The sequence below is a fragment of the Salvelinus alpinus genome, chromosome 28 (assembly GCF_045679555.1).
Source record: "Salvelinus alpinus chromosome 28, SLU_Salpinus.1, whole genome shotgun sequence".
Classification (NCBI taxonomy): Eukaryota; Metazoa; Chordata; class Actinopteri; order Salmoniformes; family Salmonidae; genus Salvelinus; species Salvelinus alpinus.
In genome coordinates this window covers 8,085,071-8,112,401 of record NC_092113.1, presented here as the reverse complement: position 1 = coordinate 8,112,401, position 27,331 = coordinate 8,085,071, and the positions used below count along the sequence as shown (strand labels likewise).

Sequence of the window (27,331 nt, the reverse complement as noted above, 5' to 3'; positions counted from 1 at the left end):
TGTGTTTAACTTACACAAGCTGCATTTTAAGTTGCATGTGATTTTATCCACTGCTATGTAAGTAAGCAGAGGTTTCTGATGACAAACTGCGCATGCAACTTTTCGTGATGCAGAAGGAAAGTTGGTCTATAGATGATGGTGGGAAGAGGATGGCAGGAGTAGAGGGAAATGTGGCGGAAACAGAAGGCGTGAAGGGCAGGAGCTGGAACTGGAAATGGCAGATATGAGAGGGAGTGACAGCATGAACTATAACAGGCCACATCACATATACAGTCTTTTACATTTATTTTGTTAAAATCTAAATGTTATCTAGTACTCGTACAATAAAGAGTAATGTATATTAGGGCTTTTAATTAAATATAAGATAACGGGGGTGGTGGATGGTCCAATTAAAAAAAGATACTGACCTAAAGCAGCTTGTTTAATTTACAATACGCATAAAGTTATAGATTTATTTTTTTGGTAAAATTGTTCCTCTTCGTGTATTCTATTCATGACATCCCTTCAAAAAAATAGGTATTCATTGTACACTACTCAAAAGATGGAAATGTCTCTGTGTTTGAGGTGGTCTGTGGTGGACATTTGAGTGCAGTAGGCTGGTTTTGTGTGTGTGTTTGAGGGTTACTAAGGGTGGAAGATGTGGGCAGACCTGTCTGGGGAACAGTTACAGTAGGGAAGGAGGCCTTGGTAGAGTGCTCTGATGTTCCTTGACAGCTAGCGGACTAGCTGTTCACTCAAGGGTGTGGATATACATGAACAGGGAGGGTCAGAGGCATATTTGGGGTAGGGGTAGCACTGAGGGGCAATTAGATGGCAGGCTGGAAGATTGGGGGTGGGTGTCAGCTGGTGGGTAGGAGTGGGGGTATTTCAGAGCGGGTCTGTCTCCATCTCTAGCAGCCGTGTTTTGGACTGGGAGGCGTTGATAATGTACGGCAGACAGACGGTCTGACTACCAGGAACCCCCCCCCCAGACTGCCACTATCACAGCTGCTCCGACTCACAGAGGTCAAAGGTCAGTTACAGCAGGGGTTCACAAACTTTTTCACAGACCCCTCTTCCAGCATTTGGGAACATCTTGCGCCCCCCCCCCCCCTGCGCACCACGTCTATTTCTATGGGCTAAAAAACCTAGTTAAAAAACGTTAGCTGACGTGGGCTAGTTGATCTGGACATTTCTGACCATGCAATGACTGACACGAGAGGATTCTACTAGTGCATTCTATTATTACAACTTTAAATTGAAAGCCGGACTGAGTAAAAAAAATTAATCTAAATATCTTTGGGAACCACTGAGTTACGGTATCACATGCACTAACCTATGGGGGAAACCCACCCTAGGCTTGAATACAGTGAGTACCATGGAATATGACCCCCTGTAAAACTACACTGTCTCTCACCAAGGGACAGAGATTAGCCTGCTTCAGCGTCTCAAAATGCTTTAGCCTATATTCTCCCGCTCAGATGTCTTCAGGCTAGAGGGAAAGCAGTTGTATATGCAGTTTGTATCATATTTCTGTGGTGGGTTTCTGTGCATCATTAGTCTACCGTCTCTCATCTTGATGGATGACCCCGATGTTTAAAGAGCATCTCTGTCAGCACACAATGCAGTGGTCTTGAATCTTTCAATAGGCTTTTTAATTATTAAACACACATGAAATATGCACAGCACATGGTGGTTATGTGCTTGTATGTTCAGCTCTCAATGCAGCATGCAGACAGGGCCCCATGGTCCAAACTCTTAGCAGTCACACTGCACCAGAATTAATCAGGTGTGGCTCAAGTCAACGTGTGTGTTGCTCTGTAGGTGTGTGTGTGAATGTGCATGACGGTATTTGATTATGGACATGACATCCTGCAAGAACAAGACATGAAAAAAACAGACAAGGGATGTGAAGAAACCATTCCTTTATTGGTGTGAAGTCCCAGTCAGGAGGGGCTAAAAACAGTGCTCTACACCAGACCCATGTCCACACACACACGTGTGTCGAATGTGGAATTTTTGGGGGGGACAAAAATTACTCAAAAAAACATTCACTGCTTACTTAAACTACAGCAGTACTCATTACTTTCTCTGGGATGGGGTGGAGTGGGGGTACTGAACTTAAAAGGGGTCAAGGTTCAAAACCACATTGACAGTTATAATTATTTGATTCATACTTCTTATTCTCAGAGAGGGAGAGCGGGTGTGGCCAGAAGTGCTTCCCTGTTGATGTTTCCATGACAATGGTGCCGTGGCACCGGTAGTGGTCTACTTGGCGTTGGCGGAGCTGCTGAGCATCTTGCGGACGGCCTGCACGATGGCGTCGCGGTCGATGCCGAAGATCTTGAGGAGCTCGGTGGGTTTGCCGCTGCGGGGAACGTGGGCCACGGCCATACGGTGCACATTGAAGCCCGTCTCATTTACCACAGCTGAACACACGGCCTCTCCCAGGCCCCCTAAATAATTACAACCACATGTCAGTCAATCACATTTATATGGTAGCCCTTTTTATAACATTTGTCACAAAGTGTAAGACTAGGGAGCACTATTTTCTGGGTCTTCATAGGACAAATGTGTTAAGTGCTAAGACTACATCTCCCATCCTTCTCTAACTCCTTCGTGTCCATCTTGCTGAGTGGTCTGTCTTTGTGCAGTGAAACCCTGCTTTGCTGTACAGCATGTACAGTAGCTGGCCAGTCAGTCCAAACTATGCATCGATTTTGTCTTCTAATCAACTGACCCTGTATCACTGACACCTCAACGGCCCACTGAGCACCACTGGGACCTGAGCCTCCCTGACAGGCCTGCCACCACCCACTCATTGACTGACAATCAGGCCGGGGTGGTGAAGGGGGGCCGGGGCCAAGAGAGGGTGTTCCACCACTTTACTGTAGTAGCCATTTGCACTATGGGGGTTCTTGAGGCCTGGGTCTCTCCATACAGCCCCTCTAACACCCCAACCACAGCCTCCCCTTCCTGTCCCTCACACATGGTCCTCCCACCCCCTGTGGCTCTGAGTGGACGCCCACCCCTGTCCCCCCACCTCGCCCTTGCACGCTCACCTGTCATAATACACTATTCATGCTCATGTATAGATGGGGGTGGGGATTGGGGGTTGTCACAGCATGGATTCTCTCATAAAAAATAAAAAGTGAATTTAACTAGGCAAGTCAGTTAAGAACTGACTTGCCTAGTTAGGGTTTGTAGGGTTTGGCCTACATCGGCCAAACCCGGAGGACGCTGGGCCTTCCAATCACGGCCAGTTGTGATACAGCCTGGAATCGAACCAGGGTGTCTGTAGTGGCTGTGATGCAGTGCTTTAGACCGCTGCACCACTCGGGAGGTTAGGAGGTTAGTTAATGTTAAGATGCTGACTGTGGCATGGCTGTGCTCATTCCTTTCTTTGTTTAGTTCCATCAACGGACTGTATACATCCCAAGGGACAAATAAGGCAACTGTGCCAAAATAAAACCACACACACTTTTGGACTTGTGTTTTTCCCCCCCTTCCTGTTTTCTAGGTCAGTGGAAGCCCAAAGGCCAGAGCAGAGCTGAAGTGGAAAAACACTGAGGGACGCTAGTCTCTTCTCCTCCTCCTCCTCCTCCTGCACATTCACAAATACTGCAGCCATGCCACTTCTCAATTTGAGAGAGTGTTAACCACAAATCATAGGAATGCCTGGCAACTCCATAATGTTATATCTATTACTACATACCTCAGAGGCACTCCACCACATACGCCACTGGAATAAGATAACCTGAGTTCAGAAGGCAGCCTGTGTGCGCGCAGAGTACCCACCCTCGTAGTAGTGGTCCTCCACTGTGATGATGCGTCCCCTGGTGGCCTTGGCGTGCTCGACGATGGTCTTGGAGTCCAGAGGCTTGATGGTGAAAGGGTCAATCACTCGAATGTTGATCCTCTCTGATAAACACAAGATCATACAATGAGCCACAGGAAAGGACTAATTCCTCTTAACCAATACAAGAGAGAGAGTAGAGAGATATCCAGATATTTGTCAATTCCGGAGCACTCTGACTCTGATGTTGGGGTGTAAATGCTTATTAAAAGAGTGCCACTATCAGCCACTACAGTTGGCATATACACCAGATCAGGGATGGACAACTTTCATGGGGGTGGCGGACATAGAAAAATCTGAACTCATCATGAGGGGCAACAGTTGCTTGCAGGTCTGCATACCCACATCCATATACCCCCCCCCCCCCCCCATTGAAAGCAAAACATTTTATGGACACCGCTCTTGACAGTGGAGAGAACTTTAAAAAAAGTTTTAGAGTTAATTTCGTGCAAATCTACACATTTTGCCATGGGGTGTATAGAAAATGTTGCAGTTTTAATGCAAGTTTGCTGTAATTCTACACATTTTGCCATGGGGTGGAGAAGAAAATGTTGCAGTTTTACAGCTAATTTCCTGCAATTCTACACATTTTGCCATAGGGTGGAGAGAAATATTAGCAATTTTTAATATTATATCTGAGTGAGTCTAACAAAATCAAATGGGGGGCTCCCAGCAGGTAAATTGACCATGATAACAAGTTTAGATGGCTTAAAAAGTATTCAGACCACTTGACTTATTCCACATTTTGTTACGTTACAGCCGTATTCTAAAATGGATTAAATAAATAAAAAATCCTCATCAATCTACCACGCAATACCCCATAATGACAAAGCGAAAACAGGTTTAGAAATGTTTGCAAATGTATAAAAAAAAAAAAAAAAATCATATTTTCACAAATATTCAGACCCCTTGCTATGATACTCGAAATTGAGCTCAGGTGCACCCTGTTTCCATTGATCATCATGCATGTCAGAGCAAAAACCAAGCCATGAGGTCGAAGGAATTGTCCGTAGAGCTCTGAAACAGCATTGTGTCGAGGCACAGATCTGGGGAAGGGTACCAACAAATGCCTGCAGCATTGAAGGTCCCCAAGAACACAGTGGCCTCCATTGTTTTTAAATGGAAGGAGTTTGGAACCACCAAGACTCCTTAGAGCTTGCCGCCCAGCCAAACTGAGCAATCGGGGGAGAAGGGCCTTGGTCAGACCAAGAACCCAGTGGTCACTCTAAGAGAGATCCAGGGTTCCTCTGTGGAGATGGAGAACCTTCCAGAAGGACAACCATCTCTGTAGCACTCCACCAATCAGGCCTTTATGGTAGAGTGGCCAGACGGAAGCCACTCCTCAGTAAAAGGCACATGACAGCCTGCTTGGAGTTTGCCAAAAGGTACCTAAAGACTCTCAGACCATGAGAAACCAAGATTTAAATATTTTGGCCTGAATGCCAAGCGTTACATCTGGAGGAAACCTGGCACCATCTCTACTGTGAAGCATGGTGGTGGCAGCATCATGCTGTGGGGCTGTTTTTCAGCGGCAGGGACTGGGAGACTAGTCAGTATCAAAGGAAAGATGAACGGAGCAAAGTACAGAGAGATCCTTGACGAAAACCTGCTCTAGAGAGCTCAGGACCTCAGACTGGGGCAAAGGTTCACCTTCCAACAGGACAAAGACCCTAAGCACACAGCCAAGACAACGCAGGAGTGGCTTCGGGACAAGTCTCTGAATGTCCTTGAGTGGCCCAGCCAGAGCCCGGGCTTGAACCTGATCAAACAAGCATTTTCGCTACACCCGCAATAACATCTGCTAAACACGAGTATGTGACGATAACATTTGATTTGAATTTGACATCTCTGGAGAGACCTGAAAATAGTTATGCAGCAACGCTCCCCCTCCAACCTGACAGAGCTTGAGAGGATCTGCAGAAAAGAATGGGAGAATCTCCCCAAATACAGGTGTGCCAAGCTTGTAGCGTCCTACCCAAGAAGACTCGAGGCTGTAATCGCTGCCAAAGGTGCTTCCACAAAGTACTGAGTAAAGGGTCTGAATACTTACGTAAATGTGATATTTCAGTTTTAAAATGTGCAAAAAATTCTAAAAACCTGTTTTTGCTTTGTCATTATGGGGTATTGTGTGTAGAATAAGGCTCTAACGTAACACAATGTGGAAAAAGTCAAGGGGTCTGAATACTTTCTGAATGCACTGTATTTATACAGTATATACAGTGGGGAGAACAAGTATTTGATACACTGCCGATTTTGCAGGTTTTCCTACTTACAAAGCATGTAGAGGTCTGTAATTTTTATCATAGGTACACTTCAACTGTGAGAGACGGAATCTAAAACAAAAATCCTGAAAATCACATTGTATGATTTTTAAGTAATTAATTAGCATTTTATTGCATGACATAAGTATTTGATACATCAGAAAAGCAGAACTTAATATTTGGTACAGAAACCTTTGTTTGCAATTACAGAGATCAGACGTTTCCTGTAGTTCTTGACCAGGTTTGCACACACTGCAGCAGGGATTTTGGCCCACTCCTCCATACAGACCTTCTCCAGATCCTTCAGGTTTCGGGGCTGTCGCTGGGCAATACGGACTTTCAGCTCCCTCCAAAGATTTTCTATTGGGTTCAGGTCTGGAGACTGGCTAGGCCACTCCAGGACCTTGAGATGCTTCTTACGGAGCCACTCCTTAGTTGCCCTGGCTGTGTGTTTTGGGTCGTTGTCATTCTGGAAGACCCAGCCACGACCCATCTTCAATGCTCTTACTGAGGGAAGGAGGTTGTTGGCCAAGATCTCGCGATACATGGCCCCATCCATCCTCCCCTCAATACGGTGCAGTTGTCCTGTCCCCTTTGCAGAAAAGCATCCCCAAAGAATGATGTTTCCACCTCCATGCTTCACAGTTGGGATGGTGTTGTTGGGGTTGTACTCATCCTTCTTCTTCCTCCAAACACAGCGAGTGGAGTTTAGACCAAAAAGCTCTATTTTTGTCTCATCAGACCACATGACCTTCTCCCATTCCTCCTCTGGATCATCCAGATGGTCATTGGCAAACTTCAGACGGGCCTGGACATGCGCTGGCTTGAGCAGGGGGACCTTGCGTGCGCTGCAGGATTTTAATCCATGACGGCGTAGTGTGTTACTAATGGTTTTCTTTGAGACTGTGGTCCCAGCTCTCTTCAGGTCATTGACCAGGTCCTGCCGTGTAGTTCTGGGCTGATCCCTCACCTTCCTCATGATCATTGATGCCCCACGAGGTGAGATCTTGCATGGAGCCCCAGACCGAGGGTGATTGACCGTCATCTTGAACTTCTTCCATTTTCTAATAATTGCGCCAACAGTTGTTGCCTTCTCACTAAGCTGCTTGCCTATTGTCCTGTAGCCCATCCCAGCCTTGTGCAGGTCTACAATTTCATCCCTGATGTCCTTACACAGCTCTCTGGTCTTGGCCATTGTGGAGAGGTTGGAGTCTGTTTGATTGAGTGTGTGGAAAGGTGTCTTTTATACAGGTAACGAGTTCAAACAGGTGCAGTTAATACAGGTAATGAGAGGAGAACAAAGAAAAACTAACAGGTCTGTGAGAGCCGGAAATCTTACTGGTTGGTAGGTGATCAAATACTTATGTCATGCAATAAAATGCAAATTAATTACTTAAAAATCATACAATGTGATTTTCTGGATTTTTGTTTTAGATTCCGTCTCTCACAGTTGAAGTGTACCTATGATAAAAATTACAGACCTCTAAATGCTTTGTAAGTAGGAAAACCTGCAAAATCGGCAGTGTATCAAATACTTGTTCTCCCCACTGTATCTCCATCCGAGGGCCTTCAAAAGGGGGGGGGGGGGGGGGCGCCAGTTGCCCATCCCTGCTCCAGATCATGATGAACGGTCCAATGCCTTAATGGGACAAATCTCACAACAAAGGGTCAGTATGTTTGTGTGTGTGCGTGCATATGTCACTCAGAAGACGTTGATGCCATCAGTGCCTGGGTAATTCACTGACAGCAAATGTAGAATATAGACCGAGTTACTGTGACGGATCTATGTAACTTTCCAAAATAACGGTTCTGTACCCTTCTTTAGCATTTCAGCAGCTGCCAGTGCCTCGTGAAGGGTCACGCCCGCTCCGATCACCGTCACATGATCATCGTTGGTCTTGTACACAACCTGGTGGACAAGAGATGGAGGTTTCTATTATCTAGGCATATTTCAACTAAAATAATGTAGCAAGCATGTAAGTACTTTAAGACAGTTGTAAGTCTTTAAAGGGGCAGTGCAGTAAAAAAAACATCATTGGTCTCCATACCTTCGCCTGTCCCACATGAAAGTCCTCGTTGCTGTTGTAGAGAACAGTGTTCTCTGGGCGACTGGTTCTGATGAAACACACACCCTGAAGCACAGATGGAACATGTCAAATCAGCCTCTGGACTTTCATTACCTTGTCATTTATCAGACCGGTTTATTAAAACAGTCATACTCAGCAGCTGTGTGAACACAATATATTTTGTTTTTTTTAACCTTTATTTAACTAGGCAGTTTACAATGACGGCCTACCACCATATTGCAGAGTGAGCGCAAAGCAAGAGGCAGATGTGATAGAGAGGGTTCTGAGTACCTTTGTGTTGGCGGCCAGCTCCACAGCTTTCTCAGTGGACACGCCGTCGCTAGGGTAGAAAACGGTTGCCGTGGGAATGGCTCTGAACATGGCAATGTCTTCGAGGCCCATCTGAGAAGGACCATCCTCTCCTAGAACACACACACGCACACACGCACGTACACACACGCACAAGTCAGACAGAACAACACTTGGAGTGTTTGGGGCTGCTGAAAGTGAAAGCTACAGGGCAGGCATGCGTTCAGTGGGGCGAGTCGGCGTGGGCATGCAATGTACCTGAGGAACCAAAAGGAAGCCTGGCCGCCACCACCACTTCCGTGACACAGAGAGAGAGAGGGGGAGGGAGGGAACGAGTGCTGGCCGGTGCCACACTGATACATTAATAGATGGAAGGAAGATGTGAAGAAACAAAAGCAAAGTTCAGGATTCAGGAAATAATACAGGAGTATACGACGCGAGGTCAACAACGAGGGAAGGATTCAACCCACTGCAGGAGTGTTACCAAAATGTTAGATCAAAACCAACTGAAGCCAAAGGCCCTCTCCACCTAAACAGTTTTAGGGGAAGCACTGTGTTAGCACTGTGTAAGCCAAGTCTTCTGCCGTGGGCTGAATCATTCCCAGAGGAACAAGTGCTGAGAGCTACGTCAGGGTCACAGTGAGGAAGTCACAGGGGTCACTACACAGACAGTTCACTAGGCTGGGTCAAAGGTCAGTGGGCGGACTGACCGATGGACACGCCGCAGTGGGAGCCACACAGGTTGATGTTGCTCTCGGAGATGGCGGCCATGCGAAGCTGGTCGTAGGCACGCGTGAAGAAGGTGGCGAAGGTGCTGGCGAACACCACGTTGCGGTCCCGCGTGGCACAGCCCACCGCAATGCTCACCTGACAGAGGAGGAGAGGGAGGAAAGCGGTGTTCGTGATTACAAAGACCAGATAGAAGCCTGAGCAACTTGTGTTCTCACAGTCTGCCCAACGTGCCTCACGTCAATCCTTAGATACATACGGAGGGAGCCAGCATCTTTCAATTCATACGGGGGAAATGTTCTGTTTGTCCCATTTCCTTTCCCGTTAGCCCTGAGAAATCCCATTCCCCTGTTCCCCATGAGGCCTTGCTAAGGGAATGGGGCCTGTGTGAGACATTGTCAGTGAGATCTTTTACTCACGAAAACACAGTGCATTGGTGGTTTAAACAAATGCCATGTACATTAGGTACAGCAAAGCAAAGTGTCATTAGCTAGCATAGAGTATTATCGTTGTCAGGGACAAACAACAAGATACATAGAAATCCAACAAAGCATTCAAATGTTCCAATCCCTTAATAATATTTGATGTGACAGCACGGCGAGGGTAAATCATTCATCGAAATAACATCTGATCTATATTTTACTTCTCTATTGTGTGTGGGAGTCACAACGAGTCACAGGCCACAACACAGATCCACTAAACCTGCTAATGACGCCTCTGAAGGAACTGCCACTGAAATCATGCCGAGACATTACGAATGAATAGGTCTCTTAGCCAACCAGGTAGAAGGATCCAGGCCCTGGGAGTGGGGGTGTGGCCCTCCGTATGTCAGAGGTGACTAATTCACATATGAGGGGGGAAAGAAGCAGAAGAGGCCGGGTTTCTACAGCCGTTCAAATACAAAGACATGCAGGCCTACAGTACGAATGGTCTGGATGGAACTTTGATGGTCATTTTGGGTTGACGTCACATAGTGCTTACAGCTTATCATTGTTAGTTAAAAAAAAAAACGTTCTTGGGAGAGACGTTACCTATCTCTTATGAAGATTTTGTTAGCAGTACACTTCAGTTCAGCCTACTAGACCTCGACTCAGGTCAGATATGTGGCATTGGGTGTCAGCTAAGCTTACCATGTTCTGCTCGGCAATGTAGCACTCGACGTAGCGTTCGGGGTGCTCGTTCTTAAAGAGCTCAGAGAAGGTGGAGTTCTTGGTGTCTCCATCCAGAGCCACCACATGCTCGTTGTAGCGGCCTAGCTTAGCCAGAGCCATGCCATAGGCCTTCCGCGTGGCAATCTGGAGCCAAACACAACCAATGGGTTAATACATTAAACCATTCGTGTAAGTCAAGATAGTACCTGTGCCTGGTTCCAGGACTTAAAGCGTCTCTCTCTCAAACGCCCTTGCTCCCTCTCTCTACTCAAGTACACGCACCTTCTCTCCGAGTTTGTAGCTGGGTGCGCTGGGCATGCGAACGTTGCGCAGGCTGACGGGCGGGGCGTCCTCAGTGGGCGTAGCGGGGTACAGGCGCTTATTACTGTTCATGATGCGCGCCTGGATGTCCTTCAGCACCCCCTCAGCCATCTCCTTGGGCAGGGGCTTTCCATGCCAGCCCATCTTGTCCTCCACAGCTATAACACACACAGAGAACATGAAATACACACACACACGCACAGCAAATACGGCTTTAGTATGTATATAAGCAGTGCATCGATTGGTGGGCAATCTGCTTATTTTATATATCCGTTTGATGATATCAGCATCGAATGGTCGTAAATGACATATTCCTCAACGCCCCCCCCCTCTCTCTCATCACAAAGTCTTACACATGAGTGGCCATCAAAAGACAATTCCATAGGTCAGGGCTCCACATCAAAAGCCCTATTCTCATGACAACAGCCATACAAAGGCCAGTGATCTGAGTATGTCCTACACATGCGGAGGGATTAACAGGCTGCTGCAGCTAAATCTCTAAAGCACTGCCCAGATTACCACAGGTTTAGGTGCCCCTCAGAGAAGACAGGGAGGGCTGATTCAGGTCCATCGGACATAACTTTGTCTTTTATGGGACAGGCACAGATTATACCTTTTTGATTTTAGGATTAGTGGGGTTTGATAGTAGGTATTGATTACAAAGCAGCAGCTGAGCACCACGGATATTTTGGAATGTGAATGGGTAGAGGGGAGTCGGTCAGTATCCCAATCAAGCAGTGTTAGTATATGTCAGGAAAAAGGTAGTGCTGCTAGCAGGGTTTCCATCTCATCCCCCCTGGTATAGTATTAGGGTTTGGTTAGTCTCTGGGTGAACCTGTCTGTACTAGTACCTATACGGACGCATGGGATTCGGTTTCTGGTGAGCTGTATTACTGTTGGGGAGTGTGTACCTGGGATTCCCTTGCCCTTGATGGTTTTGGCTACGATGGCGGTGGGCTGGTGACGGGGTTGGCTCAGAACCTTAGTCAGCTCGTCCACACTGTGCCCGTCCACAATGATGGCATTCCACCTACAAACACAAACGCACACCAGGGAAAAATTGGTGGGAGTCATTTACATTCTCAGGCCCACTTTCACGGTCTCTAGGCCACACATTTTCGAGGACAGACTTCCTCCCAGCACTCACCCGAAGGCTTCGCAGCGCTTCTGGTACTTCTCCACGTGGTGCTGCAGTGGAGCCGGGTCACTCTGGCCCAGACGGTTGATGTCCAGGATGGCGACCAGGTTGTCCAGCTGGTAGTAAGAGGCGAAGGCCATGGCCTCCCACACCGAGCCCTCAGACATCTCCCCGTCACCCAGCAGGCAGTACACATTGTAGCTACGGAGAGACAGACACAGACAGACAGAATTAGACGCAAGATCACAGCAGTAAAGCTTTTGTAATAAACAAGATCACAGCAGTAAAGCTTTTGTAATAAACAAGATCACAGCAGTAAAGCTTTTGTAATAAACAAGATCACAGCAGTAAAGCTTTTGTAATAAACAAGATCACAGCAGTAAAGCTTTTGTAATAAATAAACACGTAGAGTTATATGACTAATCCACAATTTTCAATTGATTACCACTTGATTGACTAAGGGATGACATGCATCACAAAAGGTGCAGAACTATAACACTCTCCCTCAACATCTCCTCCCCTTCTGGCATACATTTTTTCCACGCAACCCCCACCCTTCATCTTCGAAATGAGGCCCCCCCTCAACCGCCCTCCCCGATACAGAGCGAACAGGAACAGTTGAAACCCTCTCAGATCTCCCATCACCCTGCATGGTTAACAGGGCCTGACAGCTTTCCAGTCAAATAGACACATTCTCATTAAAGCGAGAAGATAGGCTGAGACACAACGCATTAGGCACGCATTCCGAACCGGACAACATTCCGGAGCCCAGAGAGGGAGCCACAGACACCTGGACCAGTTACCGTTTAACATCCTCCCTCCCGGTTACTCTCAGTTAGTCTCGCCTCAGGGGAGCTGCAGCACCTCTCACTGACAGACAGAAAGCCCTTCCCTGCACCAACACACTGGTTAAACCTAAGAGCTGCAATGCAATTTAAATCAAATCAACACAATCTAATAGGCTTACATCATGGTACACTACATGACCAAAAGTATGTGGACACTTGCTCGTCGAACATCTATTTCCAAAATCATGGGCATTAATACGGAGTTGGTCCCCTCATTTGCTACTATAAACAACCTCCACTCTTCAGGGAAGGAACTGATGTTGGGCAACTAGGCCTGGCTCGTAGTCGGCATTCCAATTCATCCCAAAGGTGTTCGATGGGGTTGAGGTCAGGACTCAGTGCAGGCCAGTCAAGTTCTTCCACAGCAATCTCGACAAACCATTGTATGGACCTCGCTTTGTGCATGGGTGCATCGTCAGGCTGAAACAGGAAAGGGACTTCCCCAAACAGTTGCCACAAATTTGGAAGCACAGAATGGTCTAGTGTATGCTGTAGCGTTAAGATTTCCCTTCACTGGAACGAAGGGGCCTAGCCTGAACCATGAAAAACAGCCCCAGACCATTTTTTATTTTAATTTTTTATTTATTTCACCTTTATTTAACCAGGTAGGCTAGTTGAGAACAAGTTCTCATTTGCAACTGCGACCTGGCCAAGATAAAGCATAGCAGTGTGAACAGACAACAACACAGAGTTACACATGGAGTAAACAATAAACAAGTCAATAACATGGTAGAAAAAAAGAGAATCTATATACAATGTGTGCAAAAGGCATGAGGAGGTAGGCAATAAATCGAATAATTACAATTTAGCAGATTAACACTGGAGTGATAAATCATCAGATGATCATGTGCAAGTAGAGATACTGGTGTGCAAAAGAGCAGAAAAGTAAATAAATAAAAGCAGTATGGGGGGGTGAGGTAGGTAAATTGGGTGGGCTATATACCGATGGACTATGTACAGCTGCAGCGATCGGTTAGCTGCTCGGATAGCAGATTTTTAAAGTTGTTGAGGGAGATAAAAGTCTCCAACTTCAGAGATTTTTGCAATTCGTTCCAGTCGCAGGCAGCAGAGAACTGGAAGGAAAGGCGTCCAAATGAGGTTTTGGCTTTAGGGATGATCAGTGAGATACACCTGCTGGAGCGCGTGCTACGGGTGGGTGTAGCCATCGTGACCAGTGAACTGAGATAAGGCGGCACTTTACCTAGCATAGCCTTGTAGATGACCTGGAGCCAGTGGGTCTGACGACGAACATGTAGCGAGGGCCAGCCGACTAGGGCATACAGGTCGCAGTGGTGGGTCGTATAAGGTGCTTTAGTAACAAAACGGATGGCACTGTGATAAACTGCATCCAGTTTGCTGAATAGAGTATTGGAAGCTATTTTGTAGATGACATCGCCGAAGTCGAGGATCGGTAGGATAGTCAGTTTTACTAGGGTAAGTTTGGCGGCGTGAGTGAAGGAGGCTTTGTTGCGAAATAGAAAGCCGACTCTAGATTTGATTTTGGATTATTATTCCACCTCCACCAAACTTTACAGATGACACTACGCATTCGGGCAGGTAGCGTTCCCCTGATGTCTGCCAAACCCAGATTTATCAGTTGGACTGCCAGGTGGTGAAGCATGATTCATCACTCCAGAGAACACGTTTCCACTGCTCCAGAGTCCAATGGCGGCGAGCTTTACACCACTCAAGCCAACGCTTGGATTTGCGCATGGTGATTTTAGGCTTGTGTGCAGCTGCTCAGCCATGGAAACCCATTTCATGAAGCTCCTGTCGGTTCTTGTGCCAACATTGCTTCCAGGGGCAGTTGGGAACTCGGAAGTGAGTGTTGCAACTGAGGACAGACGATTCTTACGAGCTACGCGCTTCAATACTCGAGGTTCCCGTTCTGTGAGCTTGTGTGACCTACCACTTTGCGGCTGCAAGACGTTTTCACTTCACAATAACATCACTTACAGTTGACTGGGGCAGCTCTAGCACTGCAGAAATTTGAGGAACGGGTGTGGCTGAAATAGCCGAATCACTCATTTGAAGGGGTGTCCACATACTTTTGTAAATATAGTGTATATGATACATTAGCAGTGTGTTGACTGATTGGTTGTTATAACATATGAGTTGATGATAATGGTGATTATGTAGCTCGTTAATTACATGGACAAAAGTAGATATCCGAATATGAATGGATAAATGACTATTCTATTGTTTTGGAGGAATGACACTGTTTGAAGAGAGCTATTTACACAAAGTCAAAAGCTTTTCACAGATTAACGTTTTGCCATCCCTAATAAATCGCTGGCTGTCAAAGGCTATGCCAACAGGGCATTAGGTCGTGGCAAAAGCCATACTCTTAAGACAACCGTCACACACACACACACAATGGTAACCCAACTGAGGTAACCCTTCAAATGTGCATAACGGCGTGTGTGTGTGTGTGTAAGTATGCGCTTAAGACAACACACACACATACACACAGGAGAGTTTATCCTACACATTCTGAGGGATTACTGGGCTTCTGCAGCTCTAAACTCTAAAGCACTGGCTGGATTAGTTAGGAGTTTGGGTGCCCCTCGTAGCACAGAGATCGAGACCTTGTTCAAACACACAAAGCCTTTGAAAGACAATATGTAATAATCACATTTAAAATACACCTCCATGCGTGTAACAGGATAACTACGCAGTCTAACCTTTAATTTAACCTTCTATTTAGACAGGTAATGGATCAACCAATATTGTATTTTACCATAATGCATTGGGGTGAGTAGTCTAGTCTAAAGCTGATCTCTTCAGACAGAGATGCTCTCCCTCTCTCATATAATGCCGCAGCATTGCCCCAGGTAGAGTACAAGGTGAGAGTATTAGAGGGGTGAGAACAGAACACCTCAAACTGACAGCTCACAGTCCAAACCTGTACTGAGAGCCCTCAGGGTGTTCTGTCAAACATAGACCCAACGACAGGGAAACGATAGACCCAACGACAGGGAAACGTCGTCTCCACGCACACCCTTGTGAACCTGCGCCAAATTGTTTTACGGTGCACTTTGATCAGCTAAGCATGGATAATCATATTCAAACTCCATTTGCTGAATTAATTAAACAGTCAGTGAGGTTTTAAAGCTGTAATGTGACATTTTGACTCACTAATCCTCACCCTCCTGCTAAGTGTATTTGACACATTCAGTCATTTGATTCATAGATCACTCTCTTTATCCGTGACACTGGCCTAGGCATGTAGGGCTGTATGTTTTGGGGTCACAGACTATAAGACAGTCACACAAAATCTTCTTACAGTCACAGACTATAAGGAGATTTTGTAACAAAAGCAGTCATACATTACAGACAAGTCAGAGTTGAGGCTGGATGCTGCAGTAGCTCCCGAGAAAGAGAGAGCGAGCGAGAGGCGAGGGAAAAAGCACGCTCTTTTGTTGTTGTTGATTTCATTAGGATCCCCATTAACCGATGCCAATGGCCACAGCTAGTCTTACTGGGGTCCGACACATAATAACAAATACATTACAGACCAAATACTTTACAATTTACATACATTAACATGTAGTGTGTGTTTGCATCTATCAGTTACACATGGTCACATGGGGGAGAGGCGTTGTGCCGAGAGGTGTTGCTTTATTAGTTTTTTTAAACCAGGTTTGCTGTTCTCTTGTGCTATATAAGATGTAAGGGAGTTCCATGCACTCATGGCTCTGTATAATACTGTATGTTTCCTTGAATTTGTTCTGGACCCGGGGACTGTGAAAAGACCCCTGGTGGCATGTCTGGTAAGTGTGTGTGTCAGTGCTGTGTGTAAGTTAACTATGCAAACAATTCTCTTAGCCAAGAGACTGGCATGCATAGTATTGATATTAGCCCTTTGATTACAATGAAGAGCAAAACGTGCAGCTCTGTTTTGGGCCAGCTGCAGCTTAACTAGGTCATTATTTGCAGCACATGACCAGCTGACTGGACAGTAATCAAGACTTGCCTTGTGGAGTGTGGTGCAGAGCATCACGGACAGATCTCTCCCAATCTTTACAACCATTGAGTCAATATGTTTTGAACATGACCGTTTACAACCTAAGATAACGCCAAGTAATTTAGTCACCTCAATTTGCTCAACAGCCACAGGTCTAGAACTTAGGGAATGATTTGTATCAGATACAATGCAATTAGTTTTAGAGATGTTCTGGACCGGTTTATTACTGGCCACCCATTCTAAAACTGACTGCAACTCTTTGTTTAGGGTTGCAGGGACTTCACTAGCTGTAGTTGCTGACGCATGCGTATAGGGTTGAATCATCAGCATACATGGACAAACAGGCTTTGTTAATTGCCAGTGGCAGGTCATTGATAAAAATAGAAAAGAGTAGAGGGCCAAGAGAGCTGCCCTGCGATACACCACACTTCATATGTTTAACATCAGAGATGCTTCCAATAAAGAAAAGTCTGTGTTCTATCAGATAGATAGCTCTGATTCCACAATATGGGAGAGGTTTTCCAGCAGGTTATGGTCAATAATATCAAAGACGTTACTGAAATCTAACAGCACAGCTCCCACAACATTTATTTCAACCAATCAGTCATTTGTGTCAGTGCAGTACATGTTGTGTGCCCTTCTCTATAAGCATGCTGAAAGTCTTATTCATTTGTTTACAGAAAAATAGCATTGTATTTGGTCAAACACTATTTTTTCCAACAGTTTGCTCAGAGCTGGCAGCAAGCTGATAGGTTGGCTGTTTGAAACAATAAAGGCCGCTTTACCATTCTTGACTTTGGCTTCCCTCCAGAACTGAGGACAACCCTTTCCTCTAGGCTCAGAGGAAAGATATGACATATAGGAGTGGCTATAGAGTCAGCTACCATTCTCAGTAGTTTTCCATCTAATTTGTCAATGCCAGGAGGTTTGGCATTATTGATCGATAACAATAAATATTTCCACCTCTCCCACACTAACTTAACAAGATTCAAACGTACAATGTTTTTTTCATTATTTGTTTAATGCATGAGAACGATGGCTCACTGCTTGTTGTTGGCATTTCCAGCCTAAGTTTGCCCACTTTGGCAATGAAATAATCATTAAAATAATTGACAATATCAAATGGATTTGTGATGAATAAGTCATCTGATTTGATGAAAAATGTAGTTGAATTTGTCTTGTTTTTCCATAATTCTTTAAATCATTGATCTTGGCTTCATAATACAGTTTCTTCTTTTTGTTAAGTTTAGTCACAAAATGTCTCAATTTGCAGTAAGACAGACTTATTAGCCACTCCTTTTGCCCCATCTCTTATAACCATACAGTTTTTCAATTCCTCATCAATCCATGGAGCCTTAACAGTTCTAACAGTCAGTTTCTTAACAGGGGCATGTGTATAAATAATTGGAAGAAGCAATGTCATAAATTCGTCAAGTGCAGCGTCTGGATGCTCCTCATTGTTTACATCAAATATTGTTTACATCATCCACATAAGAGTCACAGCAAAATCTTTTGTATGATTTCTTATACCCTATTTTAGGCCCAGCTGTTGGAACTTTGGCTTTCCTGGATATAGTCACTATATTGTGATCACTGCATCCAATGGGTACGGATACAGCTTCAGAACAAAGTTCTACAGTATTAGTAAAAATGTGATCAATACATGATATAGTTGATAGTTCCTGTCGTGTTTGTAAACACCCTGGTAGGTTGATTAATAACCTAAACCAGATTACAGGCACTGGTTACAGTGAGAAGCTTCCTCTTGAGCGGACAGCTTGATGAAAACCAGACAATATGCAGGTCCCCAAGAAAATAGACCTCTCTGTTTACATCAAATACACCATCTAGCATTTAACACACATTATCTAGATACAATAAGAGGTTTTAGAGGAGGCAGGTGAACCTGCAACCACAACACATCAATAACACTTGACATGAGATCTTCTATAAGCATTACAGTGATATGGCCCTGAGTATATACAGCAACACCTCGCCATAGGCATTCCCGTCTCTAAAGTAGATGTTATATGCTTGTATTGCAACTGATGTATGAAAGGAATCATCTAAGTGAGTCTCGAAAATGCCTAATATATGAATGTTATCTGATGTTAGCAAGTTATTGAATTCATGACCCTTATTTTTAAGGCTATTATATTAATATGGGCTATTTTCAGGTCTTTCTTGGGTAGCTTATCAGAGATAGACATAATACGGACAACAACTAACAAAGGGAGGGTTAGTAGTGAGAGAGCTAAGGGAGTGAGAAGAGCACAAGAAGGAGAAGAGGGAGGCTCTCTCGCAGCCCTGATTATTAGAGCAGAAGAATTGACTGAACAAAATGCAGAGAAAGCGCATCCAACCCATCCCGCGTATACATTCTACAGCAGACTGCTCTGTTATACGGTTCCGAAAATGAAACCAGAAAATAGCAACAAAAATATCCTATTTCAAAGTCTATCCCTAACCCCAAAGTACAGCTCAGCTGTCCTCTACTGTTCTAGTTTTTTATATGGATTCAGATATAAAAGGGGAATCTGCTTTTGTCATATACAGACAGTGGAGCCTGGAACGCTGTCTATGGCTGTCTGCCAGTGTTCATATGGCCGTTCTAGAACTCGTCTCGCACAATAAAGAAGCTGGCTCCCAAACCATGTTCAGCAGTGAAACGGCCAGCCTCTCTCCACGCCCCTACATACAAGACCAGCTATGGCTGTCTGCTTGCATCTACTCTCCGTAGCGGTGGTGAAATGTCAGAGAGTGCGCACCATGACTGTAGGTGTGTTTGTTGTGTCCATGCATGCCTTTGTCTATGAACGGGCCGGCTCTATGCCTATGTGTGGGGGAGTATCATCGTATACGTTCATCGTGGGCGCATCTGATTGATTTAATTGCACATATTTCCTTGCGCTCACTTCCCTTTCTCTATGCTACGTATCTGATTATTTGTGTGTTGGTCTGTCTGTCTCTGTGGGTTCTTGTATAGCCAGACAACGTATGACCGCGCATCTAAAGAATGACCTTAGAGGGGTGTCGAGCATGTCACTGAGTCCTATGCAGAAGTCCATATTATGTGCAGAGGTGTGTATGTGGGAGAATGGTCTCTCACCTGGCCTTGTCAAAGTATTTCCCAGTGTAGGCCATCCCGCAGGCAGCCCCCAGACCCTGTCCAAGAGAGCCGGTGGCCACATCCACAAACTGCTGCTTCTGTTAACACACACACACACACAAGCACAGCACATAATAAACATGCATTACACCAACAAAACACACACTACACAGTAAACAAAGTCATCAAACAATACATCAATTACGCCGTTAAATTGCACCGACACAAACTAATCCCACACAAAGACTACCTACTCAGTCATAACACACCCACATTCAGGTCTCATTACCATCAAAATCACATACTGTCCACAAAACACACACTTCCTCTCAAACACACTTCCTAAAGATACACATTCATTCAGTGGTCATAGTAACAGCTCACCAGGGTAAATCAATGTGTAAGCATTAGATGAAGAGACACCCAATCTTAATTGAGGGAATCAGTGGCTTACTCACGCATGTGTGAACAGGGCATGGCATTACTAGGAAGTTACTGTGCGTGCACACAAAAGGGGCCTTGGACAGCCTGTCTGTCACACAAGCACATACAGTCTACACGACAGTATATAGTGTATGTTGTGGGCTCAGACTTCCTCTCTTCAACAAGGGAATACCAGTGCTCTGAAAAAAGGGACAAGTAAGGCTTCGGAGGATAAATTTGACTGTTTAACAAACAGGTAAAAAACAGTCATGGGTGAACGGGTCTGTGAGCGAGAAAAGGCAAAAGGTAAGCCAGGCTTTTAAAAAGGCAAACTCTCACTGTGTTAGTGGAGCGCAGAGGTTATTTGTGGGCCAAACAAGGTCGTGTCGTGTGAATCGACAGGTCACTTCCTGTTCCTATTCTCACCGGCACAGGGTGTCCCTCCAGGATGGAGTCGACCTTACGGAGGTTGAGCAGTTCGCTCTCCTTCAGGTAGCCTGTCTCGGCCCACACCGCGTAAAGCACCGGGGCTGCATGGCCCTGGAGGAGACAGAGAAAGAGAGGGAGGGACAGAATTAGAGAGAGAGAGAGAGAGAGAGAACAGTCTCGCAGATACAAGTTACGACTTTGATACCATCGCACACAGACATGACCTCATGCAGACAGAACACGCACAACGGACCCTAGTTAATGTATATACAAACTTCAACTATTCACTACAGCCATCTTTTACAGCCGAGCTGTTATTCCCCTATGTTAGACTCTCACATACACTATCATACTCGGTGCCTGGACCACTTGCATTTCTTGGATTGAGAAACTCATCCCAAACGTTCTTCCTTCCACACCTCCTAAATTAATGATATTCCAGTTGTCCCAATAGGATTACATTCCCGCCTCCCGGTCGGTCTCCTAAAGGGCCCAGGTCCCTGCACCAGATTACATGCTTACTCTACAAATTGGGCCTTTAAAAACTCTCAAATCATATGGCTGGCTCTTCCCAGCACAGACTGGCCAATGCAATCTGACTGGTTAAAAATCCTATGAACATACAGCTTTCCATCAATTCATCAGGTCGATTTTTGGAAATGGAATGAGTTTGATACAGAGCCCTTGAGCTGGCTAAGGGTTCTAACCACTCCGCCAATCTACTCTGACAAACTTGATTAAACGGAGTCTGATGCCCAGGCGGGTGACTGAAAGACAGATCAAGTGTCCCACATCTGTCCAATGAGGCTAATGGGGTCATTACAGAAGAGGAGGAGCTTAGCTACTACAGTAGGCCTTACCTTAGAGGTGAACATGGAGGCACTGCTTTAGAATGGACTTGGCAGACGTCATACCTTATCACAGACTCAATAACATCGAATTTAGACAGGTTGAGCACAGAGGCATTAAGGTTAAATCACTTCAAATGAATAAGGGAAAGTGTACCTTTGGAAGCCTTCACACTGTGCATGTAAACGTTTCACCACTATCTGGGCCTGGGATGCCTGTATTTCCCCGGAGGGAGGTTAAGGGGTTAGGGATGTCTAGACGGGGTGAGAGTGGTACCTTGGAGAGGACGAAGCGGTCGCTGTTGATGTTCCGGGGTTCCTCAGGGCGGTACTTCATGGTATGGAAGAAGAGCACAGACATGATCTCTGCCACACTGCAGCATGATGTGGGGTGACTGGAGGCCAGAGAGGACAGTACAAGGGGTCAGACCAGGGCTCCGACTGACACATGCACACACAAATAAAACACACACACCTCCACGTGCTCAGCTCACACTGAAGTGTATAGCTGGAAAGTGTCTCACACACACACACACACTAAATGACCTACAATCAGTATAGACTACTACATCGCCCTCCAATGTTTCCACTAGACACACACATGCAGACACATTGACAGTCAGAGCCAAGACTTCACAACAGGCACACACTGTTGGAGGATCAAAGGAAACAAAGGCCTCTTCAGCTGCATTTGTTCACCTAGGCTTAAACTCTGGTATTCATTCTTCATTGAGTGCTGGGGTAAGCCTATATTAGTCTGTGTACCAACTGCAACCGTCATCTTGTAATAAAGCGTTAACACTCATTCGAAACAATCAATCCACTATTTGCCTGTAACATAAGGCAGACCCTCTTCAATACATTCAGTCAGGGTTAGACAGTTACCCAACACTTCAAACTGTTTTATTACAGCTGACCACAAAAACACTTATTTTGTTTGTTGCCAAAACTCCATGCTTGAAGCAAAATGCAAAAGACATCAATATAAAAACGTTATTTGAAAGTATCTATAACATACGAGATTCCAAACAGAGCATGGCCATTTATAATACTTCACCATAGCACAGGTGCCTGGTAGCCACCAGATTTTTTTTTTTTTTAAATCAACCTGAAACGGAAAGGTGGTCGAAACAGACAAACAATGAATAAAATAAATATGTATTGAAGTAAATCATCAGTGAAAAGACAAATAAATGAACCCCCAAAAAAGAAGTATAATTCTGCCTTGGCCTTATTTGTCGAAGTGGAATTAGAAATATTTACTAAAAGGTTGTGTCCCTGGTTATAATGCCTCTAATAGTATATTTTATGTGAGGTGTTTACTATACTGTAATAAGTAGGCCTAGGGAAATAAGAACATCGAATGAATGAATGTCTCAAAATATAAATAACACGTGTTCTAACAACATTCACCGCTTCAACATTGGCTTAACCCCAATATTGTGTGCCCCCAAAAATATACAAAAGGACAAGCCTGAAAAATAATTATAGAAAGCGAGGGCATTGGTTGGAGATTGCCCAGGTCGCGGTTGTCCGACGAGCATCAAAATCAGCCCGTCACCAATCGTTTCGTTTCGTGAGAGGATGGGAGGTGAAGGGCTGAATTTACGCAGGCGCGTTGGAGCGCCAGGCACGAACGCGGTTCCTTTAGTTGCGGCGGACGAACCCAACGTCGCCACCACGTGTAACGACCCATTCATTGTTGAATCACATTGAATGGGTTTTCGCTCACATTTTACATAACCAGAAAAAATAAGAATTTAAAGTTAAACATTATTTTCGAATGTGCAGTAGCGTGTCAATGCACCTGCAAAGAGTAGTCTATTATAGTAGTCTATTGATGTTCCGGGGTTCCTCAGGGCGGTACTTCATTCATATACTAAAAATAAATGTAACCTTTATTTAACTAGGCAAGTCAGTTAAGAAAAAATTCTTATTTACAATGACTGCGGCCAAACACGGACGACGCTGGGCCAATTGTGCGCAGCCCTATGTGATACAGGTTGGATTCGAACCAGGGACGTGCAGGGGCGCATCTTGCAGGGGCGCCTCTTGCAGGGATGCGCCAGGGACGCCTCTTGCACTGAGATGCAGTGACTTACACCGCTGCGCCACCTGGGATCGCTATTACAACATAATAAGACATAACACAATTGCTGCATATTTTATCTACATCTATATGTATTAGCACGGTTTAAAAACCCAATTTCATCCATGTCAAATGTTAATGCCAAATGGACAACTAAAATTAAGAACAGTACCCTTTTCTGGAGCGATGCGTAATATACGCACACAATGTCCGAGCCATGGCCATTACGCATGTAAACCTATCACATAGCCTGCATGGACACCTCATATTGCACATTTATTTTTCTGTTGAATCATTAATTAAAACATGGTGCTTACCCACTGCCTGCAGCAGTTGTAGCCTTGATAGAATTGATCCTGAGCCGGTTGGCGATGTTCCTAAGCGTCTGCAGGGTCTGCTGGTCGGGTTTGTGATAGTCCTCCATCTGTGCGCACTTCTGTCAAAAATACACTTTAACTAAGTAAAATACTGTCCGGGATAAAAAACACTAACAACGTCAGGATAAAGACTAGGAAAATCGCCTTGAACTTGTGCGGGGGATAGAGTCAGAGAGAATTACAGAGAGAGGGGTGTTGGTAAACCTATGAAAATGGCTAATCTAGAGCTAAAAGGAGAGATAGACCGCACACTGGCTCAACGACCACAGAGTGCGTGTGTGTGGCAGTGCACAAAGTAGGCTACACATGGGCGAAGTGGTGGAGGCGGAGTTGCCAAGGCCAAGTGTAATGGACTTACTGTCACGCCCCCCGTCCCCACACCGCGTCAACACTGTCGCTCGTACTGCAGGGCCAAACAACAGGGGTGGCGTCGGCATGATGAGCTGTCGTAGGCTACTCTCTGCAACTTCTGTCAAAGATCAGGGAAAAGTGCAAGATTGCAATTGCATAAACTGTAGGTAGTTAGCTATATGAGCCATTTCGTCTCCATTGGTACATTAGTACAGGGTTCCCAAACTTTTTCACTCGTTCCCCCCTTCCACCATTGGGGAACATCCCGCGCCTGCGCTGTGGGATGTTGAGGATGGATGGGGGAAGAGTTCAGAAATGGCACTGAACTAACTAACCTAGGCTAATGATAATCTATGCTCCCAATGTTGACCTGACTCACTCAAACACACTACACTGCACAATTGCACCCACCATAACAAAATCTGCCAACTCTCATCACATATGTCCATGCTGCTCACTACAGTCGTGTCGCTATGTAAAAATGGGGCAGAATATGTGAACAAAAGCGGCACCATGATTTGATTGAAAAGATGGCCACTGGTGCGCAGCATCCAAGGCACTGCATCACAGTGCTTGAGGCGACACTGCAGACCCGGGTTCGATCCCAGGCTGTGTCACAACCGTCCGTGACCGGGAGTCCCATAGCGCGGCGCACAATTGGCCTAGCATCGTCCGGGTTAGGGGAGGGTTTGGCCAGGGTTTAATTATTATACATTTTTTAAGGGGTGGATCGGCTTAATATTGCGGAAAGAATGTTGCTTCCATCAATGTAATTGTCTGCATAATTTCCAATCCCCCATATTTTTGGGGTAAATATATATATATCCATACACGCATGCATACATATACACATATATACATACACATACCTATATAGACATACATACTTTTTTTAAAGAATATAACTTTATTATTATTCCCCGCAAATCCTACCACCGATCCCCCAATTGGAGTAAACTAATAAACACTTCTGCTTTTACCTTCAATTTATAAATCTTATACACATTTTACAGACACAGTCTACTTTACAATAGTTCTCTCTTGTTTGTTCTTAGTCCTTCCTCTATTTCTGATGTCCATTCAGTTTGATTTCTATTTGTAACTGTGCTATTTCACAAACGTTCCGAACCTATATACATTTTACAGATCCCGTATGTTTTACATTGTTTATCTTGTTATTAGTCCCACCCTTCAGCTCCATTCAACCAATCCCATCTATCGCTCAACATCATCCATTTCGGATTTCTATTTGCCATATATTTTTCAACTGTGCTGTGATGCTTCACAAAATAATTGAACCTTCCTTTTCTCATAGCTTCTACAGATTGTAAATTAAAAATAAACATTTTTGCTAAAATAATAATTATATTATTGATTGATTGACTATGGCTTTTCAAATCACCCAGTATAGCGTTAGTTCTAGGCAAATGTTGCAATTCTTCAGCCATTCCTGGACCTGTGACCAAAAACGAGCTACATATGGACAATACCAAAATAAATGATCTAATGACTCTGCCTCCTCACAGCAAAATCTGCAGAGCTGGGAAGATTGTATCCCCCATATATATAACATTCTATTAGTTGCAAGAATTTTGTATAGTAATTTAAATTGAAAATTCGAAGTTTTGAATCCGGCGTTGTTTTGCGTATCAATTCATAAACCATGTGCCATGGAATGGGTACATCGAAAATCTCTTCCCAACTATTTTGCAATTTATATGGCACAGCTGTCAGTTTTTTGGTCCTTAAATGAAATTGGTATATGTTTTTATTTATCACACTTTTCTTTAACCATTTATGTTCTTTAATACAGGGCCGACATACAAGTTCCTTACTTTTTTCCCCTTCTACTTGCCTCTTCCATTTTTGTGGTAATGCTGCAATTAATTGGTTGTAATTTTGGGTAGAGCAGACATTTCCATATGTCTGTGTTAGCTGCATGTGGGACATAACTCCACCAGTCCTATTTATGATATCATTTACTAAAATGATACTTTTTTTTTTTTTTTTAATTCTTCGATAAATACAGTTTTTTAAATCAATTAGTATATTTGAATTTAACCACAATATTTGTTGTACTATTTGTTCAGTCCTTTCAGGTGGATTAAACTAAAAAATTGCAACCAACTTTCTAAGGCTTGTTTAAAAAAGAAATATATTTTGGAGATGATTTCCTTTTCAAACAACTGAAAGTGAGCAGGTGTAATCTGAATAAAGGCCCTTCTTGAACATAGGATGAGACATTCGTACCAATTTACTAGAGAACCAGTTTGGATTTAAGTATAACTTTTGTATGACTGATGCCTTTAGTGAGAGGTCTAATGCTTTAACATTTAATAATTTCTGCCCTCCAAATTCATATTCGTTATATAAATAGGCCCTTTTAATTTTATCTGGCTTGCCGTTCCAAATAAAATTGAATATTTTTTGTTCATATAATTTAAAAAGCAGGTCACTAGGTGTAGGCAAAAGCATAAGCAAATAGGTAAACTGTGATATGACTAAAGAGTTAATCAGGGTGATTTTTCCACAAATAGACAGGTATTTTCCTTTCCATGGTAGCAAGATCTTATCTATGTTTGCTAACTTTCTATAAAAACTTATTGGAGTTAGATAATTTCTTTCTTTTGGGATTTGTATATATCAGACCATTTAATTGGTAAACTACATGGTAATGTAAAATGTGCATTTTTTAGTGATCCAATACGTAATATGGTACATTTATCAGAATTTGGTTTATATCCAGAGAGGATAGCAAAAGTATCTAGATCCTCTATGAGGCCGTGGATAGACTCTAATTGTGGTTTTAAAAGAAAACATGAATCATCAGCGTACAATGACACCTTAGTTTTTAAGCCACGGATTTCTAATCCCTTAATATTATTGTTTGATCTAATCTTAACAGCTAACATTTCAATGGCAATAATAAATAGATATGCCGATAGTGGACAACCTTGTTTTACTCCTCTAGATAGTTTAAAACTTTCTGAGATGTAGCCATTATTTACTATTTTACACCTAGGCTTACTATACATAACTTTAACCCATTTTATAAGAGATTCCCCAAAATTGAAATATTC

The 27,331-nt window shown here is 44.2% G+C and overlaps 1 protein-coding gene across 2 annotated transcripts; it reads right to left on the bottom strand.

Moving 5' to 3' along the window:
• Positions 1-1,887: 1,887 nt before the first annotated feature.
• Positions 1,888-24,217, bottom strand: LOC139557073 (transketolase-like). 2 transcript variants are annotated; one of them, XM_071371412.1, is made up of 14 exons: positions 23,841-24,213; positions 21,712-21,829; positions 20,584-20,697; positions 19,735-19,832; positions 11,820-12,011; positions 11,584-11,702; positions 10,634-10,830; positions 10,331-10,495; positions 9,182-9,338; positions 8,454-8,584; positions 8,145-8,228; positions 7,912-8,005; positions 3,778-3,900; positions 1,888-2,435 (listed from the first exon to the last, which is right to left on the bottom strand). In XM_071371412.1, exons 1-14 carry the CDS (start codon positions 23,945-23,947, stop codon positions 2,248-2,250), a joined length of 1,887 nt encoding a protein of 628 aa, XP_071227513.1. In that variant the 5' UTR covers positions 23,948-24,213; the 3' UTR covers positions 1,888-2,247. The 2 variants fall into 2 exon arrangements, 1 of the variants encoding a protein (XP_071227513.1); XR_011671332.1 differs by lacking the exon at positions 1,888-2,435 and adding an exon at positions 8,730-8,824 and having other exon boundaries at positions 3,779-3,900; positions 23,841-24,217.
• Between the last annotated feature and the right edge of the window lie 3,114 nt (positions 24,218-27,331).